At 51.7% G+C, this 13272-nt stretch overlaps 1 protein-coding gene across 2 annotated transcripts in view; it reads right to left on the reverse strand.

The window, feature by feature from the left end:
- Window positions 1–13272, reverse strand: part of PRR11 (proline rich 11) — a 231101-nt gene that overhangs the window by 108020 nt on the left and 109809 nt on the right. For both annotated transcript variants that reach the window (XM_069615149.1, XM_069615150.1), the window contains one exon: window positions 12610–12873. In XM_069615149.1, the coding sequence (XP_069471250.1) occupies window positions 12610–12873 (264 nt within the window). The remainder of the gene's footprint in view (window positions 1–12609; window positions 12874–13272) is intronic.

Consider the following 13272-nt stretch of genomic DNA (forward strand, 5'->3'; position numbering starts at 1 on the left):
TTAGCCAACCGGTGACAGTGCATGATACAGCCGGAGAGCCATCTGGAAATAGAAGACTTCTCGAGAGCCTTCCCTTGATTCACAGGTCCAAAGTTCACGAACAGCTGTGATGTCCTCCGGAAACTCTTGGTGCGGTCCACGTAGAACTTCAGCGCTCTAGCCACATCCAGCGAGTGCAAAGTCCTCTCGGCCGGCGACAAAGGAGACGGGAAGAAAACAGGTAACACCAGGGGCTCGTTAAGATGGAAGTCAGACGGCACCTTGGGCATAAAGGAGGGGTGCGTCCTAAGCACCACCCTCGAGGCATGGAAAGTCAAGTACGGTGCTTTGCAGGATAGGGCCTGGATCTCTCCCACTCGTCGTGCGGAGGTAATGGCCACCAGGAACGCAGTCTTCCACGACACAAACTTCATAGGTGCGGAGTGCATCGGCTCGAATGGGGGCCCTATGAGCCTGGTCAGCACCACGTTAAGTTCCCACGCCGGGGCCTTCACCGGCGGGAACGACCGGAACAGTCCTTTCATAAACTCTTTTACCAGTCGATGAGACCACAGGGACGTCCGTCCTGTGGTTCTGGTATATCTGGAGATCGCCGCCAGATGAATCTTAATGGAGGCATGGGCTAGCCAAGCCTTTGCCAGCGATAGAAGGTACGGCAGCACTTGAGGGGCCGTAATCCGTAGGTGGTGTATCTTCTGTGCACGGCACCAGATAGAGAACCTCTTCCACTTATGACCGTAGCATTTGAGAGTCGAGGACGCCCTGGCCTTTGCAAGAACCTCTCTGCAATCGGCCGGTATATCGTAGCCTCCAAACTCTAGTGCTGCAGGAGCCAAGCCTGCAGGTTCAGCGACACCGGGTTGTGGTGGAAGATGGCGCCTCCTTCTCTGGAGAGAAGGTCCGCGTCTGCCGACAGCTTGATGGGAGGGGACGTTGACAAGTCCAGAAGGTCCGGGAACCAGATCTGCCTCGGCCACGCCGGTGCGAGGAGGATCATCCTGCACCGGGACCTCTTGAGCTGGTTGATGAGTCGAAGCAGCAACGGCGGGAACGCAAACAGGTATAGACCGTCCCAGGGGAACGAGAACGCATCGCCCTTGTTTCTCGGCTGGGAAAACCTGCTGGCGAACCTCTTGCACTTCGAGTTCGTCGCTGTTGCGAATAGGTCAATTTGGGGTTTGCCCCATCGTCGAAAGAGTTGATCCACCTGGTCCTGGCACAGTTCCCACTTGTGACACGCGCGCAGCTCCCTGCTGAGCGAGTCAGCGATGGTGTTGCTTTCTCCTGCCAGTGGAAGGGAACCAGGAACATCCCCTGGGCGACCGCCCAGTGCCACAGATCCTGTGCCTCCTTGGATAGGGCTGGGGATCTGGTGCCTCCCTGCTTCCGTATGTAAAACATTGTCGTGGTGTTGTCCGTGAAGATCCGCACCACCTTGCCCTTGAGCGACGGGAGGAACGATTTGAGAGCCCAGAACACGGCTCGGAGTTCCAGGACGTTGATGTGCAGGGGCCTCTCCTCCCGGAGCCAGAGGCCTCTTGCGTGGAGATCTCCGGTGTGGGCGCCCCAACCTTCCAGGGAGGCGTCCGTTGTCACCGTCTCCTGGTACGCCGGCGTCTGAAAGTCCTTGCCCGCCGTGAGGTGCGCTCGAACGCCCCACCACTGAATCGCCTGCCGGAACACCTCGTTGAGGGGGACCCTGTCTTCGAAGGTGCCCGTCGTCTGTATCCAACGGGCGTCGAGAAATTCTTGGCGAGGGCGCATCCGTAGTCTGCAGAGGCGCACCAGGTAAATGCAAGAGGACATCATCCCCAGGAGGGACTTGATGGACCTCACCCTGGCCACGTCCGTGGCTAGCAGGCGCTGCACTTTGCCTAGAATGGTCTTTGTCCGTCCTTCCGACGGGGCCGCCAGGTGCCTCACTGTATCGAGCTTCGCTCCCAGAAACAGGGCCACCTGCGACGGCACCAGGTGGGACTTCGGGTAGTTTATGGCGAATCCCAGGTTTGTGAGTAGCTGGACGGTCCTCGCAGTGTGTTCGACGGCGAGTTCCCTCGTCCTTGAGCGGATGAGCCAGTCATCCAGGTAGGGGTAGACGTGAATCCCCTGTAGGCGCAGCCGCGCCGCCACTGGTGCTAGGCACTTGGTAAAGACCCTGGGGGCCGACTTCAATCCGAACTGCAGTGCTCTGAATTGGTAGTGGCGTCCCTGGACGACGAACCTGAGGAACTTTCGGTGACTTTTGAGGATGGGAACATGGAAGTAAGCATCCTCCAGGTCCAACGACGATAGAAAGTCGCCCTCCTCCAGCTGTCCCAGTACGTGCTGGAGGGTGATCATCCTGAACTTTTGTGATCTGATGTATTTGTTCAAACGACGAAGGTCCAGGATGGGGCGCCAGCCGCCCGTCTTCTTCCTGACGAGGAAGTACCTTGAGTACACCCCAGAGCCCCGGAGCCTCTTCGGGACAAGCTCGATGGCGCCTTTCCTGAGCATCGCCCGTACTTCCAACAGCAGTTGCAGGACGTGATTTTCCTTCTTGGCCACAGGAGGAACGTGAGGGCACTTCCTCAGGAATTCGATAGAGTGTCCTCTTGCCAGGGTATCAAGCACCCAACGGTTGGTGGAGATGGACTTCCACACGCCGACGAACTTCGTCAGCCGGCCTCCCACCGGGGTGCTTCGGTGGGGGCCCGAGATCACGGCCGGTTCAGTCCTGCTTGGAGGTGGAGGCCTTGCCGCCCTGGCCACCTTGCCAACGGCGGCGAGGCGCTCCCTGCTTGCCGCGACCCCTATAGGCCTCCTGAGGCGAGGAGCGTGCCGCCTGGCGGTAGGACATCGAGCCACCGCTGGATCCCTTGGAGGCACCCTGTCTGCCTCCGGAGCTCCGAAAGGGCCGTCGTTGCTGAAGGGCTCCTAAGGCGCCGGCCGTCTCCGTGTCCGTTTTTATGGCTTGGAGGGACTCGTCCACTGCCTTCCCGAACAGGTTGCTGCCGTCGAACGGCATGTCCAACACCCTGGTCTGGACGTCCTGACGGAAGTCGGTCGCCCGGAGCCAACCCCGTCGTCGTAGGCAAACACCGTTGCCCAGCTGGCGGAACCCGGTATCGGCAATATTGGTTGCCACCGTTATGGCGCGGTCCGACGCCACCTCGCCCTCTTGCAGTATTTCCAGGGCCTCGGACCTCTTGTCGTCCGGCAGGAAGTCCAATATGGGGGCCAGCTTAAACCAGAGCTCCCTGTCGTAACGGGCCACGATCGCCAGGGCATTGGCCGCTTTGATCGTCGCCGCCGACGAAATGACCCGCCACCCCATGGCGTCCAACTTCTTTCCCTCGCCGTCCGGCGGGGAATTAGACGTCGAGGCTCCTGACCCCGCCGCCTTCTTCTTCTTCGCCGCCGAGACGACCGAGTCTGGCGTTGGCTGGGTCCTGAGGCACAGGGGAGCGGTTTTGGGGACCCGGTACTTCTTCTCGTACCGGTCCCGTTTGGCTGGTGCCATGGAGGGGTTTTTGAGAACTGACAGGCCCTCCTCCCAGATGTCATCGATTAGGGGCACCGCGATGACCGTCTTCCGCTTGGCCTCCCGGCGCTGATAGAGGAAACCTTCCTTTCTCTGCTCCTCCGGGCAGAGCTGGAACAATTCGGACGCCCTGGCGATCATGGCGTGGAATGAGCCAATCTCGTTGGGCAGCGAGGCCCGCGCGACGGGAGACCCGTTCCGTCGCCCTCAGAACCCGTCATCGAGCCCAACGCACCGTCATCTCCCGACTCGTGGGAGGATGAGGAGGGAACTGTAGGCCTTACGGGGGCGAGCGGAGGAGAGGGTTGGGTCCTCCGTCGTTTGTTCTGAGGACTTCCCGACGGGCCAGGTTGCGGGTCCTCCGGCCTGGGCCGTGGGAATCTCGTCCTTATCTCAGAGCATAAGGACTGGATGGCAGACAAAATGGCCGCCGAGCCATCCTGAGGCCTAGGATCCGGCTGCGCCGGAAGGGAAAGCCGCTCTTCCTCACCATCGTCGTCTTCCTCGGTTATCTCCGAGGATCTTCCTGACGGGATCGAACCTTCTCGAATTGGACTTCGAGGTTCCTCACAGCCTCGGTCAGTTCCTCCTCCGAGGCTGACTCTGAGCTCGAGGAGGGCACCGTGCCCCCCCTCGCTTCTTCCATCATGGCGGCCACGACGATGGGCTGAAAAGAGGATTCCCTCCTTGGCGGCAGGGAAACTCTAGTCCCGGAGGCAGTCTCTGCTGGCGGTGTCTCTGCCGGCTTAGCAAGAGTCGCCGCGATAGCCTTGATAGAGGCCTTCGCCTGCTGGGTAGGGGCCCTCAACACCTTTAGTGCGTCCCGGGCCTTCTCCTTCGGGGGAGGGGCGACGCCTCGCTCCCCCTCTTCCGAGATCGGACGGGGCTTCTCCCGAAGCTTACCCGGGGTCTCGGACTTTCTCTTCCCCGAACCGGAGCGTTGGCTCGTGGTTGACGGTGCCGGGGAAGGTGCGCCCAGCCTGGCGACCGAAGAGCCCGACCTTTCGGCGCTCCCGGAGCCAGCGGACTCGCGGCGCTTGGCCTGGTGTTGGGTCCCCGTCGCTCGGACCCTTTCTTCTTCTTCTCACCCGTCAAGCCCTTCTCCAACCAGCTTGCGAGACGGGATCGACGGTCCCTCATGGTCCGCTCCGACAAGTTCTTGCAGATCTGGCAGTTCTTCTCTACATGAGTCTTGTCCCCATGAAGACAGTAGAGGCATCGCAAATGTTCGTCTTCCTTAAACACATTCTGCAGCCCGCGTCCAGGGCAGCTGCGAAACCGCTTGGGTCCGGGCGACGAACTCGCATCCTGGGCCATCTCGAAGTAGGCCGGGAATCTTCTGGAATCCTCCAAGAAGTTGATTCGACGAAATCTTCACCCTTTAGGGGCGTAGGAAAATCCCGCCACGGATAGCCGTTAACGGGAGTAGAAACGGTGGAGCTTGAGGCTCGATTAACCGAAAAAATGTGAAAATTCACCTGAAAACGTGCGAAACACGCAGTAAAAGCTCGAGAGCTAAGCACGAGGACTCCCAACACTTGAACGTGCGGTAAAAATCTGAAGATGGCTGCCAGAGGCGGGGCTTAGGTAGAGGGCAGTCATTGGCTGTGGTCAGTATGACGCAGAGATCAGTGATTGGTTACTACTAGGAAAGACAGATCAGAAACGAAACTGATACTGATTTTTTCTTTACCGAGGATTCCCAGCCTGACGACGGGGAATATTCATGAGCATGTGAATCCATGCCAGACCCCATGCTGGAGAAGTCTATGTTATTGGCTTGTGGCACTTGATTTTTTCTACCAATTACAACTTACATCCCAGGCTGTATATACAGCTGCGGTAAGGGACACGTGTCATCAATGACCAAAAACCGACGCCCATAATCTTTTTATGCCAACTCGCAGCGACATGTCCTTTCTTGAGCCTTCTTCTGCTGACCTGGGTGGGAGAGCTGCTGATCAGTTTTTGGTCATCGCTGAGTTCCCATGGGGAAGCCCGCCCGGAAGCGCCAGTGTGTATGGGAGGACAGGAAGCTCGAAGGACACAAACTCCTCAGGTCTTTGTCTTCCATTATGTCTGCTTGCATCCAGTTCTGACTGGGTGCCTGGCTGTCCCATTGGGACAGCCACCACCCAAAGTTTGAATGTAGCATGCATGCCGATTGGCTGGTTTCCTGTACAAAGGCGAGGGTCTTGATGCAGAAGCCAGAGTTGACCGCTGCAAAATTAATTCTGAAGAAGGATGCCTGCAGCCACCGCCAGTGACCGCCAGAGCGGAGTGACCGCTGCAGCTCCAGCCCTTTCTTCTGTGCGACAGGGAAGATCCAAACCAGACTACTTCCTCCCTTGGACTGGTGGGCTCAACCAGTCTGGAGACCAGCTACAGTATAAGCCATCCCACGACGAGCTACGACCTTCCGGGCCTGCAAACTCTCTATACCCGGGGACCTCTGGTACTGCTGCAGTGGATAGTCTCATCAAGCATGGTTACAGCTGCAAACTCGTGGGCATCTGTCTGGGCATACAGAGACTCCATCCTGGTCATAGAAGTCCTCTCCGCTGAGTCGTGGACGAAGAAAAAGAAGGAAGTCTGTCGGTTGACAACCATCGGTGCAACAAAGCCTGTGTCGAGCATCCACAACCAAGTGCTGTAAAGATAGTCTGTGGGGCGTCCCTATGACTGAGTCTGACCATCTGCTCCTGCCAAAAGTTCTTCCTCCAGCCACCAAGGGCAGATACCCAAACCAGAGCTGCTGCAGCCTTATCTTGGTACCGCCACACTGCTGGGTACTTACTTGAGCAGTTGTTCTGTTGCTGTTCGCTCCTCATGAGCTTCTTTTTTTTCCAGACTCAAGTGACAACTTTATTCATAAAATGTACACTTATTAACAGTTTTGCAAACTGTTCAAGTACAAAATTCTAACAAATCAATTCTCTTCAAGAAAATCATCATGCATGATGGAAACAACTCTTTTAGAGTGTACTTAATTAAATATATAGAAATTATTTGTAGAAATTTCAGGCTGTTAGACACAGACCCACTTAAAGAAGAAAAATTCTACTATTACAAACAAGGACGTGAAGCAGCATTTAAATGCCAAAAATGTTGAAGTTGAACCATCTGAGGCACCCCAGTTAGCTGCACGAAGACCCACTTCTGACAAGGAATCCCAACCCAGGACTCCAGTTAACACGGCATATACTGTCCACACATTCATCTTCTGGGCAGCCATTGCATGGTGACCCTAATTTAAAAGCCCTTTCATCTTGAATTGCATCCAGTGCATAGTTCCGCTCACGCCCAAAAACATAAAGGCAGGGACTAGGAGGAGCTGATAATCGTCTTCATCAGGACAATAGCACGCCAATATTCCACAGTTAATATGCAGACATGTGTATCTACATGAATTGAAATCCATTTGTGGGCTTGCTTGAGTGTAGAGAATCAAACATTCTTCATGTTGAAAATCATGTTGAAACTCATAATCCACCTGGTTATGTCCAGTGGAGAATGGAAGAATCAATCATGCAGGCAACCTCAACTACAAAATGACAGACAGTTGAAAATATCTCCATGATTACCAGATGTCACTTAAGGGCACATCCTAGTAGCCATATAGATCATGCACCAGAATGATAGTGAGATGCAAAATCCACCTTCCGTAACGTGAAAGGAGCCATGCCACTCTGCCAGATTAAAGGAACTCCATAATTAGCAGATGTCTCCTGCTGGTCTCTCCGATTGTCGGCTCCACCTTTTATGCAACTGCAGCCACTTAACAGGTTGCTGGTGCGAGTTCTTAAGCCTTTCCTTGACCATAGTAACTGGTGTTCTCTGGACATGCTTGTCCGTCATAACAGATTGCAGGCCTCTTCTTCGTCTCAGTACCAGAGTAGTGTGACTGAGGGGGAATGATAGAATGGGATTGGCAACAGCCTTTAAAAGGGGAATACCATGTCTGGCCTGTGGACATCGTCTGCCCGGTCCCAAAGGACCCTCCACCCAGTTGATCCTCCCTCGCATCTCCACCCCCGGGGTCGGGATCCAAAAGCGATGGCCTTTCCCTGGCCACCTGAGAAGAGGATCCAAGGGGAATAGGTGTGAGGATGCCCTCAGGTTTTTCACAATGAGATGTCTGTGCATAAGCACTGCTGACAGAGGATCAGCTTCATATCTTAATGTACTACGGGACGTAAAGGGTTAGAAATCCGGAGCCATCACCATAAAAATAAAAGGAAGCAGAGCAGTGGGGCACGGAAGAGACCCCAGTGCGGAAAAACAAATTACAGAGGGAGGCATGCATAATGCAGAGTAAAAAGGAACAAAGATATGGGTGTGTGGCAGGAATCTGTAGAGGGGCAGCCTTGTATGTCCCTACTGGACTGAGAAAAAGACAAGTGAAGAAGCTGCAGAGCATGTGAGCAGGTAAAGCGGGGTTGTGGCTGAGGTACATGCTTTAGGTCTCTTTAAGGGACAAGTCTATTCTCCTCCCCCTCCTCCCCAAGTTGTCCTTTTATAGATATCTCGATGAGCAAGTTACTATTAGTCACAATTAACCATACCCCCAATTGAAACACCCCCCAGAAACTCGAACGGAGAGAAAAGAAAGGTCATACAACGGAGAACAGCGCTATCCAAGTACGCACCATGCAGCGCTGACAACTTCCCCTCATTGCTGGCAGTGGCTCATCCTCCCAGCACCCCGCCAGAACAGACTCTACCCTCAGAGATACTCCCACCATCACAGTTAGCTCTGGAATTAGTGTTTTATGATTGGTGGTTGAAAAAATATACGCTCTTTTCTCTGAGTGAAATCCAAAAAGGGGTCCCAACTGCGGGATAATTTTACCATTCGGTCTGATGAGTGCTGATATCTCTACATCGCTACAATCTCCCACACCTTCAACCACCAATAAGAGATGGAAGGGCCTTCTGAGGTCTTCCAAAAGCAGGTGCAGATTATTCTCGCAGCCATCAATAAGTGAGATATTAAGTCTGTTCTAGGGCCCATCGTCAGGAAATTGCCATCCCCCAGGAGTAGGATCAGTGGGAACATAGGGAGGAAGCTGTCCGCGATGTCTTATTCTTGAGCGAATCTCCTGCCAGTAGGTTTGCATCGTTGGGTAGTGCGACCACATGTGTGCAGGGTCTCCTAGCTTCTTTTGTTTTATTTTTATTTTTTTAAACATTTCTTTATTCAGGTTTTGGTTTACACAAGGAATACAACACTTTACACATGGCTGATAATGAGTTGTACTTCGTCAAATAGTAAAGTTAGGATAACATAATGATTATAGCATCCGCGCTCCACCCCACTCTTAGGCGACACCCCTTCCTCACCAGTATCCCTCGCCTCCCTCCCCCCTCACTGCAAACTTTCAGACCACCCATTCACACTTTCAGGGGGGGGTTTCAGGTCTGCAGAAAACCGCAATTCCTCCAACAGCTGGCCCCATTCCACTGTGACCCCTTCCTCCATCTCGGCCTTCCTAGTCTTGCGCAATATATCTAACGCCACCCCCCCCCCCCCCCCCCATCTGCGAACATCCTCCTTTTAATGTACCAGAGACGGACCCTGGTGACTTTTACAGGCAATAGCCACTCGCCTCCTTGCAAGTACTAACATAAATTGGGTCATCCGGGTTATCGGTTTCTGTTGCTTCCCCACTGGAAGCAACCACCACAGGCACAGCCTGGGTGAGCCCTCAAAGGTAAAGCCAAGTAGTTAATTAATTTTCACTATTCCTACCTGCCAATAGCGTTCCACAACCGTACACTCCCAGAGCATATGCCATATCCCTGCAGGCCCCATCGCACAACAGGACAATCCAATGAGTGCCATTCAACACATGCATCTTAGCAGGAGTCACGTATGTTCTATGAATAATATTAAACTGGAACCTTGCATTCCACGAAACCTTGCAAACCTGCTCCCAGATTTATGCCCATACCCCTCTGTGATCGGAACCCCCTCCCCCCTATCCTTTTCCCATTTGCTCTGAACCACCAGTTCCTCTGTGGGAACATATTCCTCAATACCTGGTAGATCGTAGAGACCCTGGCTCCCCCATCTTCCTATGTCAGCAATACCTGCATCAGCGGAGTCGCCTGTGGCTCCTCTGGGATCTCGCTCCCCATGGCAGCTAGCCGCCTGGTCACCCTACCATATTTAAAGTGCCCTTTCACCACTCCATAGCGTGTACTCCATTCTTCAAAGGACAGCAACCTCCTATCTTCAAACAGGTCCCCCACTGTTTACACCGCCTATCTCCCAGGTACGACATCCCTATCCTCTTTTAGCGCCAAACTGAGTCCTGAGTCCACACCCATGCTAATTATGCGCTATAGAAACCGGACACCCGCAGATGCCTCAACAGCTTCCTCCAGAGCGTTCTCACCACCTGAAATACATTGGTGGCTCCCATTCCTCCTATCGTGCCCCACAGCAGCTCTATTCCTGTTCTGTGAGTCAGAAGGGCCCCAGCAACCCTGTCAGCAGTTCACCCCTTGCGTCTGTCCACACCAATATTGACTGCAACTGCGCCGCAACAAAGTATAGCTCATAGTCTGGCAGATTAAGGTCTCCCTCTGACCACAGCCATTTCAAAGTTGTCAGTGAGACTCTCCTCCTCCCTGTATCCCATAGGACCTCCCCCACCATCTCATCCAATATTCTTAAAAAAACGTTCTTAATACCATACAGTATATTAGAGAAGTAGTAAAGAAGCCTTGGTAGTAGAACCATTTTGCATAATGCCACCCTCCCCATTAATGATATTGGCAGCTTTTTCCAAAATTGGACTGAATCTCTGATCCCAGACAGCGCTCTGCCGGTATTGTAAACAAATGTCTCCTCCACATCTCGGAAAACTGTAATTCCCAAGTATTTAAATGCTTCCCCCGCCCACTGTATCCCCCAGTCCACAAGGGTGTGCAAATCGGGGCCATGCATGGCCCCCCAGCATAGACAATACAGACTTCTCTTTACTCACTCGAAACATGCAGAAATTACCCAGAATCTCTAACAGTGGCATATTCTCTCGCGGGTTCATTACAGAGTAATACGTCATCTGCATTTAAGGATACAATATGCCTCACCTCTCCTGCGAGTATTCCTGCTTCTCCCATATCTTTCCTGAGAAACCCAGCCAGAGGTTCCAATGCCATTGAAAATAAAATTGATGAGTGTGCACCCCCGCCTCGTCCCCCTGCCCAGTGCCCACTGTGACACGATAATAATCCAATTATTCGTGTTTACCCTTGCTATTGGCTTGCTGTACAGCAATCATAACAACTGACACGTATTTTCCCGAAGTCCAAAGGCCCTCAGTACCCTAAACAGCCAGTCCCACTCCAATGAACCGAAAGCTTTCATCGCATCGAAGGATGCTTGCGCCATCTCCCTCGCAGAATCTTCGACCTGATCCATCACATGGTGCAGCCGGGTCAGGTTCATCGAGGACCTACCCACAATATTTCCTGCATCTCCAATTGCTGGCGCAAGTCTTTGGCCCATTTCCACAGCGCTGGGATGTTAGCTCTCAGTAAGGCGTTGCAGGTGGATGTGATGTGGACATGTGGACCCCTAAATGTGTGATCTCACGATCAGCCCACTGAAAGGGCAAAGTGGTTTTCAGGGTGTGCACCTCAGGAGGTTCCGTTGTAGTCAGCCCTACCGATTTCTCCTGATAACGCAAAACCCCGACACCGAGGCAAATTGATCTAGTAGGCCAAGGAGCACTGGCAGGGAGGATAGCAGATCCTGGAGAAAACACAGGACATCATCAGCATATAGCAGCACCTTATGTGTGATCCCTCCGTAAGTTAGCCCAGAGATGCAGGGATGACTTCGTATTCGCTGTGCAAGTGGTTTTATTGTCAGTGCGAATACTAAGGGGGACAGGGGGCAAAACGGTCTAGTGCCACTGCCCAGGGCGATCAGGGGTGACCAGAGGGCATTTATTTTGAGCCTGTGGTGGCCGGGATCTGAAAGCTTGCCATAACCAACCTGGAGCAGTTTGGGCCAAATCCATAAGCAGGTAAGAGTACTTTCAGATAGTGCCAAGACATAGTGTTGAAGGCGCGGTGTGCGTCTAGGGGACAGGAGAGATCGTTTTCAAGTGATTTTGGGGGGCCAGGACAATGAGATCTACCATCCGCCAGATGTTAGCATAAGCACCCATATTCTTAATAATGCCTATCTGATCACTAATGATTATATGAGGGAGGCCCTTACCCAATCTGGATGCAAGTATTTTACTGTAAGGTTTTGCAACGGTATTTAAGAGGGCTAGGAACAAGTCTATTCTTTGAGTATCTGTGCTACACAAGCTCTGATCCAGAGGCTGTCAGCCTCTATTTCCTACTAGTATAGGGAACACAATCGGGCCTGGAACGTAGGTGTGCAACCAGTTCTCCTACCATATTTCAGCCTATTTTTTATTATTTTATTACTATTGGCCTCCAATGAGTCTCTGTAAAACATACTTATTTTGTGTGGCAAGATTAGAATGCAGATGTGTTCATGATCTCCATATGCAAATTAAGCAATGGCTTATCCGGTGGGAAGCAATGAGACTGTCCTCTATCTTTGCTCAAAGAATTCAGACCAGCATCATTCCAGGTACCTGCTGTCAGCCTATCAAGAGAAGTCAAAGCCTGGTCCACTTTGAATATATATATTTTAAAAAAGAAAACTCTACTTCTTTCTTGGTCCTAGGGTTTATGGAGTGTTAAGGGACAGATTATGGGTCTCATCTTTTTATTCTTTTACTTATTTAATTAGCATTTTGTCTTACCGTTGTATGTTTTTGGTATATGGGTTCACCTATACATCCATGTTTTACAGTGCATTTTGTATTGTCATTTTTATTTTCAATCATTGATGCACATTTTTTACATTCAAATAAAGAAAGAACTGAGCACAGAAATACTCATTCAAATTGAAAAGAATTTGTGAAACACAGAAAGAGAAAATAAGTGAAATAGAAGGGGAAAAGAGTCTTAAATAACACAAACACCCCATCATGACGAAACACGTGCAGGCATGCAATGCACAGTGTAACCCCAACAAAGCTACCTACCTTTAGAGTGTTGGCAACTTTCTTCAAAACCACTACCGGCTTTGGCATAAATAAATTGGGTGGTGGCAGAGGAGGAGGGGGAGGCGGAGGAGGTGGTGGAGGTGCTTGCGGCAACAAAGTTGGTAACACAGGCGGCATTGGTGGAAATGGCGTCGCTGGCTGTAATACGTTGCTGGAAATAGCCAGAAATTCATTGTTCGAAATTGAAGATTTGTGACATTGTGGGCAAGAAGAATTTTCGAAAGAAATGGTAGTTCCTCCGTTCTAAAATTTAAAAAGTATATGGAGTGAAAATTCACATGCATAATCTCTTGGTTGAATCATCAAGCAAATATTGTTCTCCTTTAGCTACAGCAAATATAAAGGTCTTACTTGTTAATAAGTAATGCGAAGAGGTAAACATTGGACTTCAAAAATAGTAAATCGGACTTCCTGATTGGTCAGTGCCCCAAAGCAAATTTAAACTATATGCACATAACACTACCTACTTGCTTCTACTCCCCAACAGCTTTCACCGGGGTATAAAGAAGAGATTAGGGTACTACTGCCTAGACAAAAGGCAGGAAATTGCTCATTAAGATAAAAAGACTGATATTAAATCAAAACCTTAACTTATACTACACCCAGAACTTTGGAAGCACAAAACCAATATTTTTTTCCCGT

Source organism: Ambystoma mexicanum, chromosome 9, assembly GCF_040938575.1.
Source record: "Ambystoma mexicanum isolate Mex_15411 chromosome 9, UKY_AmexF1_1, whole genome shotgun sequence".
NCBI lineage: Eukaryota > Metazoa > Chordata > Amphibia > Caudata > Ambystomatidae > Ambystoma > Ambystoma mexicanum.